The sequence below is a fragment of the Stegostoma tigrinum genome, chromosome 16, assembly GCF_030684315.1.
Source record: "Stegostoma tigrinum isolate sSteTig4 chromosome 16, sSteTig4.hap1, whole genome shotgun sequence".
Taxonomy (NCBI): Eukaryota; Metazoa; Chordata; class Chondrichthyes; order Orectolobiformes; family Stegostomatidae; genus Stegostoma; species Stegostoma tigrinum.
Genome location: NC_081369.1, coordinates 35,284,882 through 35,297,790, shown reverse-complemented (window position 1 = coordinate 35,297,790; position 12,909 = coordinate 35,284,882). Strand labels below are relative to the sequence as shown.

General features: G+C 38.1%; 1 protein-coding gene across 5 annotated transcripts in view; it reads left to right on the top strand.

Annotated features, from left to right (window-relative positions):
• Positions 1 to 10,811, top strand: part of ankrd27 (ankyrin repeat domain 27 (VPS9 domain)) — a 76,170-nt gene extending 65,359 nt beyond the window's left edge. For 2 of the 5 annotated variants that reach the window (XM_048547118.2, XM_048547119.2), the window contains 6 exons: positions 714 to 833; positions 2,172 to 2,345; positions 5,945 to 6,059; positions 6,437 to 6,524; positions 7,102 to 7,174; positions 9,947 to 10,811. In XM_048547118.2, the coding sequence (XP_048403075.1) occupies positions 714 to 833; positions 2,172 to 2,345; positions 5,945 to 6,059; positions 6,437 to 6,524; positions 7,102 to 7,174; positions 9,947 to 10,228 (852 nt within the window). In that variant the 3' untranslated portion in view covers positions 10,229 to 10,811. The remainder of the gene's footprint in view (positions 1 to 713; positions 834 to 2,171; positions 2,346 to 5,944; positions 6,060 to 6,436; positions 6,525 to 7,101; positions 7,175 to 9,946) is intronic. The other 3 variants (XM_048547123.2, XM_059651703.1, XM_048547117.2) reach the window with 2 other exon arrangements.
• Positions 10,812 to 12,909: the final 2,098 nt, after the last annotated feature.

The window sequence follows — 12,909 nt, the reverse complement described above, 5'->3', positions numbered from 1 at the left end:
TTAGATGGAAATTGCTCAACAGAAAATCACTAAACCTGTAGAGCAGAAAGTTTGTGTTATCCAAACGGCATTCATTATTCATCAATGGTGTTACAGACAACTCGAGTTAACAAAACAAGTGTTATAGCAGAACTACCTGTATTCGCCCTTCTAAAGAACTGGATGTAAACCAATTAAAGACAAAAGAGATCTGCAGAATTAAATGTTGAAAAACAAAACATTAGCCAACAGCTATTTAATTCTTGATGATGAAAAGATCAAGGTATAAAATGACCAATGTGACCAGTTTGGCACCTCTTTCTGACATGTAGATGGATATCACACAATATAGAGGATTGCCTTTGGCGTCTTTAAATACAGTTCATTAAACAATTATCAAGAATTCATTCAGACATTCCAATGAATCTGGTGCATCCTTATCACAATTCTAATGTCTGTTCTGGTAATGAGATTCCTGGAATTGTATGTAATGCTTAATCTGTCACCTAACTGATACTTGGTGCAAATTTAGAATCATCATTTTTCTGTGATCTGCATATAAAACTTGATACAGCGTTTGTATTGTATTTTATAACTGCATGTGCACTATACAAAGATCTCTGTCTCTATTCCAACAATTTGTTAAAGAGCTTCATGTATTTGACTTTTGTATTAAAATATAAGAATTGTATTTCTGTAGTGAAGAATTACAAAAATGTTGTTTCCTTTAACAGATAGTTCAATACTTGCTGAATTATAATGCAAAATTAAATAAGAAGGATTTGTATGGTAATACATCATTGCTGAATGCCTGCCTTCAAGGACATCTGGAAATTGCTGAGTTGTTGCTGGAGGTAAGAACACCAATTTGCCTGAAATATTTTATTTTGAGGCAGTTTCTCTAAAACTGTTAAAATCAGTGCTTAAAACAATTCGTAGAGCTTGACTCAGTTGGTGACATCCACTCTAGGTCAGGACATCTTAACCGTAGGCTGAAGCTCCACTTCATAGACTTCAGTGCACAATCTAAAGTTACGCTTTGGTGGAGTACTGTACTGACTGTGTACTCTGTCAGATGAGATGTTAAATCTCAGCCCTATTTAACCCTTTCAGGAGGCTGTAACCCATGACTCTGTTCAAACAAGAGCAGTGGTGTGTTCCTGTCTTTCAAGCAGCACCACTAAAGCATATTATTTAATCATTTATTACTGTTTATGGAACCTTGTACTTAAATTTGTGGCCACATTTCCCTACATTTAGTACTCTTAAAATAACTTTATTGGATGTGAGCTTTCAGGATGTTTTAAGGATATGCAAGGTATTGTATAAACACGCAGTTATTTTTTTGTTAGACATATTTTTGACTTTAGCGTGCATGTACCCTTTTCTCAGTTCCCATGTACAACTCAATTCCCATGTAATTGTTCCTCTTGAATTTAGAAAGCAAATACAACATATTCTCAGCAACTTTTCATTGTTTTACCATCAACTTTTAATTTGCTGCTGTATAAAGGCCAAGCAAACATTCCAATTCGGTACAAAACGTGAACCTTTTTGTAATTAGTTTTGAGATATTTATGGGCAGCAGTGTTGCCTCACAGCGCCATTGACCCAGGTTCAATTCCATCCTTTGACTGTGTAGAGTTTTCACATTCTCCCCATGTCCGCGTGGATTTCCTGTGGTGCTCCGGGTTCCTCCACAGTCCAAAGGTGTGCAGGCATGGTGGATTAGCCGTGGGAAATGCAGAGTTAGAGATGTGGTAGCAGGGAGACTAAGGGTGGGAAAGTCTTCAGAGGGTCAGTGTGGACTTGATGGCCTGCTTCCGCTCTGTAGTGATTCTATGATTATGGTGCAGCAATAAGGATCATTGCTGGTAGCATAGTCACCGCACCATCAGTATTAGGAAAAATAGCTAAAGTACTTTGCTAACAAGGTGTAGAGCTGGATAAACACAGCAGACCAAGCAGCATCAGAGGAGCAGGAAAGCTTTCCTGCTATCGTGCTCCTCTGCTGCTTGGCCTGCTGTGTTCATCCAGCTCTACACCTTGTTATCTCCAGATTCTCCAGCATCGACAGTTCCCACTATCTGTGAACACTTTGCTGCTTTGTTTTGATTTGTTAATGTGGGTGCATGCTGTTCTCATACTTAGTGAGTGTTTTTAAAATCTGCTTACTTTGAAAATCTCTCCAGCATGGTGCCTATGTTAATGTTGCCAACAACCAAGGAAATACTGCTTTGCATGAGGCTGTAAAGGGAAAACATGGAGCGCTGGTGAATCTACTTTTGTGCAATGGAGCCTTGGTCAATTTGCGAAATAAACAGCAGTGTACACCAGTTGACTGTGCTGAGGAAGTCTGTGGGAAGGTAAAAGCTAGCAACTGACATTTCACATATGAATCATAAAACAGCCTTTTTCTGCAGGATTTTAACATATCTCCTGTGCCAACTTTTATAGCAAGCAATCCATTATTTCCACTTCCCTCCCCTTTCTAAAAAACTTTTCAAATGGTGGTTTTTGAAGTGTATTTACCAATTTCTTTTTGAGTTGCCATTTAATCTGCTTGTGGGAAATGATTTCTGAACAACCGCAAAGCTCTCTAGTTAGACTATTGCATGACAGCCAATCAAAAAGAGCCCTTTTTCATGTTCAGAAAGTAGTTGACAGTCCAACTTTAAAAACAAGAAAGCATGGCAGGTTGCAGAAACTATGGAAAAGGACTAGTTAAATTCTGATGCTTATTTTCATTTCTTATCCAGGTTTTGTTTTGAAATGCAGCTGTATTTAGTTTCTGCTTGTGAAACCTTATTTCCCATTATCACATTTTTATCTCCCTTTTAGGATAACTTATCATTATAAAATTCTAATGTCCTTTTAAATTATTGAAACTGCTGCTGTAAAACTTTCGTGCTGTAATTACATACAAACACAGAATGCAAGTCTGGCAGCATCTGTGGAGAGAAAGGCAGTTAGTTTCAAATCTGGTATGACTCTTACAGAAGAGTTATATTTGTGTATTTACATTCTGTTACCAGTAGTGCCTCAGTTGTGCCTTAAGTTTGCATCTTCAGCATCTAGATCTGCTGTTATGTTCCAAGCAATGCTGCTTCCCCAATTCATGGACATTTTGTTCTATTCAATGTTATGATTTATTGTTGAAAACCGGAAGAAGAAAATGAAAAAAATCTGAGCTAATATCAGTTACTTGTGGAAAGGAGTGAGATGAGAATCATTTGTTGACTGATGAAGTAATATTTGTTGGGAATAGAAGTTTGGAAGACCTATCCTGTACCTGACTATTAATTTGATTTTGTTGGTCATGAGCTTTTTGTTAACACTTTTTGTGGCCTTCCAGTACAAAATTATTCTTCACACTAGCTGTAGCAGTTGTTGGATTATGGTTCAGTTCTGGATTTTTCTTTTCGCAATTGCAATGGTATTTCTCTAATCTCTCTCTTTGGACTTGGATATTGCAGTAGTTTCAAATTGGAAGGCTGCCAAAGAAATTTACTGGCTAAAATGCATATGAGAGAAATTGGTTAACGTCAGTTTTTCAGCTTTATGCTACAGCTGGCTACAAATCCATTTCCAAAAACAAATTAAAATTTTTGTTGCATGCCACTGTTCCAGTATTCAGCATTCACCAAAGTAGAAAAAAATTCGACAGTTAGCTTTGACGAGAATATCTATTTACTGTGGAAATTAAGCTAAGTTATGCACTATATAAATGGAATAATATCTTGAGAATTAATAAGTGGTCTTTGTAGGTAATTAAATGGTGACTGCAATTTCTTATTATTTCCACCAATGAGATTTGGTGCAATTTATTCTTTCCACCGTATGATGTTAAGTCTGTGCAATCTTTACTGCACATCAGTTTTTCTCTAAATTTAATTTGAATCATGTACTTTACTTGTTGAGCCATTAAATATGCATATTGCACTACAGGGATGGTTTTCTGTTACACAGTGGTATTATATGATGCTGTCAACAGTTGGTAAATTGGCTAATTGATTTTCTTTCTTTTTATAATGTTTTATAGTTTTAAAAAATATTTGAGCCTCTACCAGAAATGTTGACTTTGCAGTGTAGGATCGCTGGCAATAAATAATTTTAAAATGTACTGCTAACCTAAGATTTGTAGTATTTGTACTTTCCTGCAATTGTTTGGTTTTGATTGTATCTACATTATGTACTCAAAAAAAAAAGACAGTCTTTAGGCCTGAGGTGACCTGGTTTTGCAATTTTTCATTCATTAGTTTGATTGCTCAATCAGTCATGCTTACATGCTAGTTTCCAAAGTTTGAATGTGTACTTTATAATTCTCCATTTAAGGGGAGGTGCAGGGGTGGTTAAAGGGAATGTTCCCTGGTGAAGTGTGATCATTGACATTCTGCAGGGATCTAACATCTACCACCGGGTACAAAAAAAGTCAAAAAGGGTTAATGGGATACTCATTTTTATCCTGACGGCATTGGAATACAAACTTTAGAATGCCCTGTTGCTTTTTTTTCATTCAATTGGTGTGGGTGTCACTGGATGGACCAGCCTCATTGCCCATTCCTAGTTGCCCTGGAAGATGGTGCTAGCTGCTGCCTTGAACTGCTACAGTCCATTTGCTGTAAGATAATCCACAATGCCATTAGGGTGGAAGTTCCTGGATTTTGACCCAATGCCACTGAAGGAACAGTGCATTGTTCCCAAATGAGGATGACAAATGGCATTTACACATGCATTGGTATAGAGGGACTGAATGTTTGAGGATGTGGTACCAGTCATGTGGGCTGCATTGACCTGGATGGTGTCAACCTTTTGAGGTTTGTTGGGCACTGCATTCATCCCGATAAGTAGAGTATTTCATCACACACCTGACTTGAGTGACTTGTGTCACGTAGATGACGGAGAGGCTTTGGGTAGTCAGAAGTTGAATTACTCACTGCAGTATTCCTAGCCTCTGACCTGCTGTTGTATCCACTGCATTTATGTGGTGAATAGAGTTGAATTTCTGGGCAGCAGTAACTTCCAGGAGGTTGATTGTGGGGGATTCAGTGATAGTAATGCAACTGAATGTCAAGGAGAGATTTTCTCATGTTGGAGGTGTTCATTGCCTGATGCTCCATCTGGAGTGCTCTTAGGAATCTGGGAAATAATGCATATTAGTGTTGGAGACAGCGGAGTGTTGAATCGTCAGAATGAGATTTCCTCAGAACTACCTTTTTGACCTGATTTTCTGTCACCTGTTTGAGTAAATACTTATTTGGCTAGATATTATACTGTGTCTGAAAATGAAGCATGTGGAATGCTTTACTACATTAAAGGCATTGTATAAATGCAGATTGTCAAAGAGTTAAATTATGAAGGCCAGTTGTATTTTCTATTCCTTTGTATTTGAAACATTGAGAGATTATCTAATCAAGTTTTAAAATTACAAAGGAAGTAAATAGACGGAATTAAAATAAACAATTTTATTTGAGCATCCAGAACGAAGGGAGACTAATTTCAAGTTTGTGATAGACTACTTAAGCACAAAAACAGAAGCACTTTCATGCACATGCTAGAATATATCTAGGAAGCATTTTCCTGATAAGGTTGTGGATATTTGGCCAAATGAAATTTCCAAGACTAAGATTGATAAATTACTGTAAGGCAAGCATATCAAAGAGTATATTGAGGATGAGCAAATGGTGAAGTACAAATCAGCCATGATTTTCAGTTGAATGTCAGTAGACTGAGGATCTGAATAACTTCCTCCTTGTTCTGTGTTCTTCTTAGTCCTTATCAGTATTACTGTACACTCTAATTATTCCTTGTGCCCGAGTGAATGTAAAGAAAGTTGGTTCAAGAGACCAATTTGTTGCATATAAAGTGATTGCTTAAATTAAGATTAAATGAATACTGAATATTAAATATTGAACAATAATAAAGACTTATAAGTTATACATTGTTTTCTGTTTTACCTGCCCAGAATGTAGAGATTTTGAAAATTCTGGAAACGGTATCTGCTCAAGTAACTGATGAAGATGATGTGTTCAGACTAAATACTACCCAGACATCAACGTCTGCTGATATCATAAAGAAACGTAAGAGGTTCTTTCAAGTTAATCATCTAGTATGTCATTCTGGACTGTAGGTTTTTTAATTTTGTAGGGTTTCCTGCTGTTCCTGTGCTCGAGGCATGGATTTTCTATTTGACAGTGGTGTTCCCAGGTCAGAAACAAGGAAAATGAACTAAGATTCCCACAGCTCAAAGTTCTTGTGTATGGACATAAAGTGAGGACAGAATTCTGCCTGGTAGTGATACCTGAAGGTGAATAGCCAGACTGGGACTACCACTTGTGACGTTGTCCTCTGAAAAAGGAATCTGGAAATTAGAGGAGAGGAAATTTGAGAGGAACTCGATATTTCTATATTTGTTTGTTTGCCTTTCAGTATCAGAACCACCTATTTTGTTTTTCAGCCGATGCATTTGTTACAAAGCCAGATGCAATTGATGAACCCACTGATAAAAGGATCCAGTTTGTGCAATCTATTCATAAATTTAACAGGTTAGTAAAATGGAATGAATTTTAAAAAAAAAAAAACCTGCACCTTGCTGTGAATGGGACCCTTTCTTCAATGAAACTTAAAGGGTTCAGAAAAGATTTACGAAGATGTTGCCAGGATTGAGCTGTCAGGAGAGGCTGAATAGGCTGAGGCAATTTTCCTTGGAGCATTGGAGGCTGAGGGGTGAAATTAAAGAAGTTTATAAAATCATGAAGGGGTCTAGTTATGGTGAATAGCCAAGGTGTTTTCCCACAGGGTAATGGAGGGCGAAGGTTTAAGGTGAGAGGGGAAGGGATCTCTGGAGTAACTGTTTCATGCAGAGGGTGGTGAGTTTACGGAATGAGCTGCCAGAGGAAGTGGTGGAGGCTGGTACAATTACAACATATACAAATCCAGATGTTTTTTAAATGACTAGGAAAGATTTTAGAGGGTTATGGGCCAAATGCTGGCAAATGGGACTGGATCAATTTAGAATATCTGGTAGGCATGGACAAGTTAGACCAAAGGGTTTGTTTCTGTGCTGTACAGCTCCATGACTCTACAGCATTTTGTGTGTTTCAGTTAAATCTTTGTCTGTAGGTCTGAGAATTTAAAGAAGACTGTTACAAGAGACAAAAGCAGCCCTGAATTTGATGAACTCTTAATCCATCAGGTATGAAATCTAACTGGATTAACTTTATCAGATAATTATAAGAAAATCAGGAAACCTACTGATGCAAATAATGCTATTAATTAATTTATAAACAGTGTTCGCAGACTATTGTTTATAATTCATGTGATAAAAGTTTCACATGATGCCACCATTTGGGTTGAGAGGTTTCTTTTGGATTCTTGTTAAATTCATTTGTAGCTTTTGTATATTTCTGTTTCCTAGTTCTGGTTTTGCTTGGTAATGGAAACTCATTCTGTATCTACTTTATCAAATTATCCCATAATCTTAAAGACCTAAACCAATCACATCTCAGTCTTTTGTCCAGAAATAGAGATTCAACCTGTTCAATCATTCCTGACATACAACAACATCTCAGTTCTGGTAATTCCATTAATTTTTATTTCACCTTCTCCCAATGCCTTGATAACCTTTTTTATTTTAATTATAGAGATTAGATCTCTTAAAACAGCATTCAAATCTGCCTCTAACCAATGTCTGAAAAAGATTTCACAATACTTCTTTGCTTTTCAATTCTCTATCTCTAACTACTGTTAAAAAGATTATAGTATGGGGCATTCACATACCATTGCTCAGGATCATTTCGGATTTTCACTGTTTCAGATCTCCCACTCTCGGCAGTTGTAATCTTGTATCATCATGAAACAGTTGGAGAATTGTGGTGAGGTTTCTTAGACATCTGAGACTTTTGGACCACCTTGCACAGAGCCTTATGATTTACTAAATCAGGTGCTTTGATCACTTGAATGAAGTGAAGAGTTTCTTGTGTTCATGACACATTTCTTGGAGTCATCTGGCAACAAATACTATATTGGTGGTTCCTGACTTATCATCGATGGTTGCCTTATCCCCCCCCTTTAGTAGGTTTTGGCTTCCTTGGAATGAATATCTGCTGTGCCTCCCAAATTACCCGCAAAAACTCCTACTGTTGCTGCTCCATCATTGTCTTCCCTGCCAAGCTCCCCTTCCAATCAACTCTGGCTAGCTCCTCATTCGTGTCTTTGTAGTTACCTTTACTCAATTGTAATAGCATTAGATCTTATTCCAGTTTTTCCCTCAAACTGCAATGTGTATTATATCATGTTATGTTCACTAGAGGTTCCTTCACCTTAAGCTCCCTGGTCAAATCTACCTCATTACACATCACCAAATTCAGAATTGCCTGAAGTCCTACACTTGCCCCCACACCACCTCCCTCACCTCCATCCCAGGCCCCAAGATGACTCTCCATACTAAGCAGATGTTTACCTGCACATCTGCCAATGTAGTATACTGTATCCACTGTACCCGGTGTGGCTCTCTCTACACTGGGGAAACCAAGCGGAGGCTTGGGGACCGCTTTGCAGAACACCTCCACTCGGTTCGCAATAAACAACTGCACCTCCCAGTCACGAACCATTTTAACTCCCCCTCCCATTCCTCAGATGACATGTCCATCATGGCCTCCTGCAGTGCCACAGTGATGCCACCCGAAGGTTGCAGGAACAGCAACTCATAATCTGCTTGGGAACCCTGAGCCCAATGGACTTCACAAGCTTCAAAGTCTCCCCCTCCCCCACTGCATTGTAAAACCAGCCCAGCTCGTCCCTGCCTCCCTAATCTGTTCTTCCCCTCACCTATCCCCTCCTCCCACCTCAAGCCGCACCTCCATTTCCTACCTACTAACCTCATCCTGCCTCTTTGACCTGTCTGTCCTCCCCGGACTGACCTATCCCCTCCCCACCTATACTCTCCTGTCCACCTGTCTTCTCGTCTAACCATCTTCGGTCTACCTCCCCCTCGCTCCCTATTTATTTCAGAACCCTCTCACCATCCCCCTCTCTGATGAAGGGTCTAGGCCCAAAACATCAGCTTTTGTGCTCTTGAGATGCTGCTTGGCCTGCTGTGTTCATCCAGCTCCACACTTTGTTATCTTGCCTGTTTCCTAGTTGGTTTTACTATAAGCTGCTCCAAAAGATATTTTAGGTATTCCTTGAATTCCTTTTTTTAAGATCCATTTTCAACCTAATTTTCCCAGTCCATCTACATATAGAAGTCCCCCGTGGTTTTTATAATAGTGCCTTTCTCCTTATTTTATTTTCTGCCCACGTACTCCAATCTTGGTCTTTTTTTCCTTTTGTGGAGTTCTTCAACTGTACCAACATGGATTCTCTGCCTTCAGACTCTATATTACTTCTTGCTACCAATTTAATTTCATTTCTTACTAACGAGACAACCCAGAGTCCTTGCAACCAAGTCTATGATGTCCACAACATTGTTCCTGCCAATTTCAATCTGTGCTACATGCTTATTTACCATGTTTCAAATACTGCATGTATTTAAATACAACACCCTCAGTCTTGTGTTGACTGCCCCCTTCTCTTGGTTGACACTTCATCTGCAATGCCTCAAGTTAAGTTTCTGACCTTTTCCATATTCCCTATCCTTTTACTTGTTCTGGTAATTTTAATAACCTATACTGAGTCTTACCTGCCCCTTTAACTTTTTACATAATTTTCCATGGCAACTGCCCCCGCCCACGCATGCAACGCCACAAACACAGTTTCAGGGCCTACACATACACCTAGCCATGCAATTAGCCAGGCCTCTGCTGCTAGCATGATCTCGACAGAGCCTTGTTAACTTGGATGTGACACTTTTTCAAATATATTGAATAGCTTAAGAATATTTGTTAATGCATAATTTTTTTTAAAACAGTTTGTCCATAGTCTAATTTGTATATGTTTGCATTGTTTCTATAACTTGATCTGACAGCTGGCAATCAAGACCTTTGACAAAAGAAAATTGAAGCAAACTGAAACAAAAGATCACAGTGCACGATCATTTTTTAATTATGCTGTTGATCTTGAAACTGAGAAAGAAGAGCTAATTGCAGCAAATCATACAGAGACTAATTATCAAGGCAATAGGGACACAGATTTTATTAACTGTTTACCCAATAAATTGAATGATGTAAATGGAAACACTGAATTTGTGGGAATGTGTGGACAACTTTGTAATCATTCACAAGATACACCAGATTTTGAGACAGTTTAATACTGCGAAAGTAGGCAACCACAAAGATATTGATGAATTTTGAACCAAAACTGTTCATAAAGGAGCTGCTAATATAAATGCCTCCAAGTAGGTACCTCACGTATTGTATGTACACATAAGGACTGCAGTGATCACCACCTCCTTTAGCTGGAGAACTGATCTACTAAAACGAAACCTTGGATAAAAATTGTCACCGTGTAAGAAGATCACGTCCACCGTGCAGTCACAAAGGAGAAAGCACTTAACTCTATGGATAAATGTATTGCAGTAGCAATATTTTACTTTGCACATATGTAGGGATATGGAGCTTTGTTCATGAGCTACTATGTAGTATTCCATTAGATATGCATCTGTATTTTTGTGTATATATAAAAACAATTCACTCGATTATTGGCAATGTGATTTTAACATTAAAACATCAAAAATGTATTTTTTTAAACTCCTGCCAATTGTTCTATTGAGTACAAATAAAGTTTGTTTCTGTTGGTGTCTGTATTTTTCTAGGACTTCCTATAACAGTCTGTGCCTTATTTAATTTTATAAATGTGCTTGAGGAATGTTACTATTCATATAAACAAATTGTTCAAAAATAAACAGTTTTGTGGAAAAGCTTGGATTATTTAATTTACCCCTCACCCCAGCCAGACTTTAACAGTATGCAATGAATGCTGCAAGTGTAACCTATTCAAGGGAACTCTTTTATCATAATTTTGGTCACTTGAATGCAATATTTGATGGCACTATTTTAGCAGTGTACAGCTTAAATGCATTTAAAATATTAACTTTGAAAAATGAGTCCATTTGTAAAACTGGGTGATTTGGTCTGCCAATCCACCTAACCTGCACATCTTTGGACTGTAGGAGGAAACTGGAGCACCTGGAGGAAATTCATGCGGATGTGGGGAGAATGTGCAAACTCCACACAGACAGTCACCCAAGGGTGGAAGTGAACCTCGGTGCCTGGTGCTAAAGTAGCTGTGCTAACCACTGAGCTGCCCTTTATTGATGGAGTAAAAGGAAGTTATAAAGTGTTTCTCAAATGATAACAGCTAGAATTTCTACTAGGACTTTATAAACCTAGAATTTTGATAAAAATCATAGTTTATTTTTAACTACACTTATTAGATTAATTTTTGTTTTCACTAGTCAAGTTTGCCAAACTAATTTACTTTGAATAATCAGTCATGACTGCTTAACTTGTTGCATGATGTTATGTATTCTGATCATATCATCAAGTAATTTATGAAGCTATATATCACAAGTCCTAAATATGCATAAGATTAATTGATTGCAAACATAAATGAACTCACTGACCAGGCTTTCATTATATGAAAATTTACCTAACCCTTTTCTTTGCTATTCACTTGTTGGACCTGTGTGTTGCTGGCTGGCTAGCATTTCTTGCCCATCCTTAGTTGCCCTTGAGAAGGTGGTTGAGAGTTTCCTTCTTGAACCACTGCACTCCTCCTGTAGGTTGACCCACAATGTCTTAAGGGAGTGAATGCCAGGTTATGACCTAGTGATGGTGAAGGAACAGTGACATATTTCCAATCAAGAAGGTGAGTGGCTTGGAGGGGAACTTAAAGGTAATGGTGTTCCCCTATAATCTGCTACCCTTGTCCTTCTCGATGGAAGCGGTCGTGTATTTGTCAGGTGGTGTCTGAGGATCTTGGAGGAAGTAATTAAAGTCTACATGAACTTTTACTACATTGTCTGCTATTTAGTTTCTATTGCCTCTCTTTGTTCTTTTTATCACTGCATAATTTGTTCTCTACAGTAAACAGGCCTGTCCCTATCGTCAGGCTTGTATGCTCCTGAAGTCTGTTACAATTCTCATTCACTGCATTTCTGACTTTTGCATCATATGTAAACATTTAAATTGTACCCTATCTACCCAAGGTTAACTAAATATCTCAAAAAGAGCCCTTGTACTAAAACTGACTGCTTAGGTACATAACCATATTTCCCTCTGCAAAAATGTAAAAAGAAGCAAGTTTAAGACAATTAGTTCATCAATTGTAGTTTGGATTAATTACTGTAGTGACAAGAGGTAGTCACAAAGACAGTTCCTCTGGATGAATGAAGGCATGTAACGGCAAAGAACATGTCAACTCAGTGCCAGAATACAATCCTTTTTAACCCTAATGCAGATGTCAAAAGGTTTTGATGTTGTACCATCATAGCGGAGCATAGACTCAAACAGCTGAACGGTCTAATCTTATTGATATGAATGCTTAATGTGAATGTTTATCTACAGTATTAAATATTTAGATTGCTTGCCTAGCATCTCAATGTGTTGCCCTTCTCTGAAAATTCATCATATCTAACCAATTAAGGCTACAGATTTTTTTTTCTAGTCTTGTATGTTCCTATGTGCTTTTCACAGGCAAAATAAGTTCAACACCCATCTGCTTTATTGCCCAAACTAATTTTCGTTTCACCTCCCAACTGTAGCAGTTCTTTGAGGAATAATAGCAAGTGGGTCTGATGACTATTCTCTACAATTCATGTAAAATTTGTGACGATCATGAAACAGTGCATGACAATTTTTTCTTTAATTCACTTTCAGTCTGTGGGCACGTCACTAGGCTGCATTTATTACCCATCTCTGAGGGCAGTTGAGAGTCAGGCACATTGGTGCGCGTTTGGAGTCACATGTAGGTCAGACCAGGTAACTATAA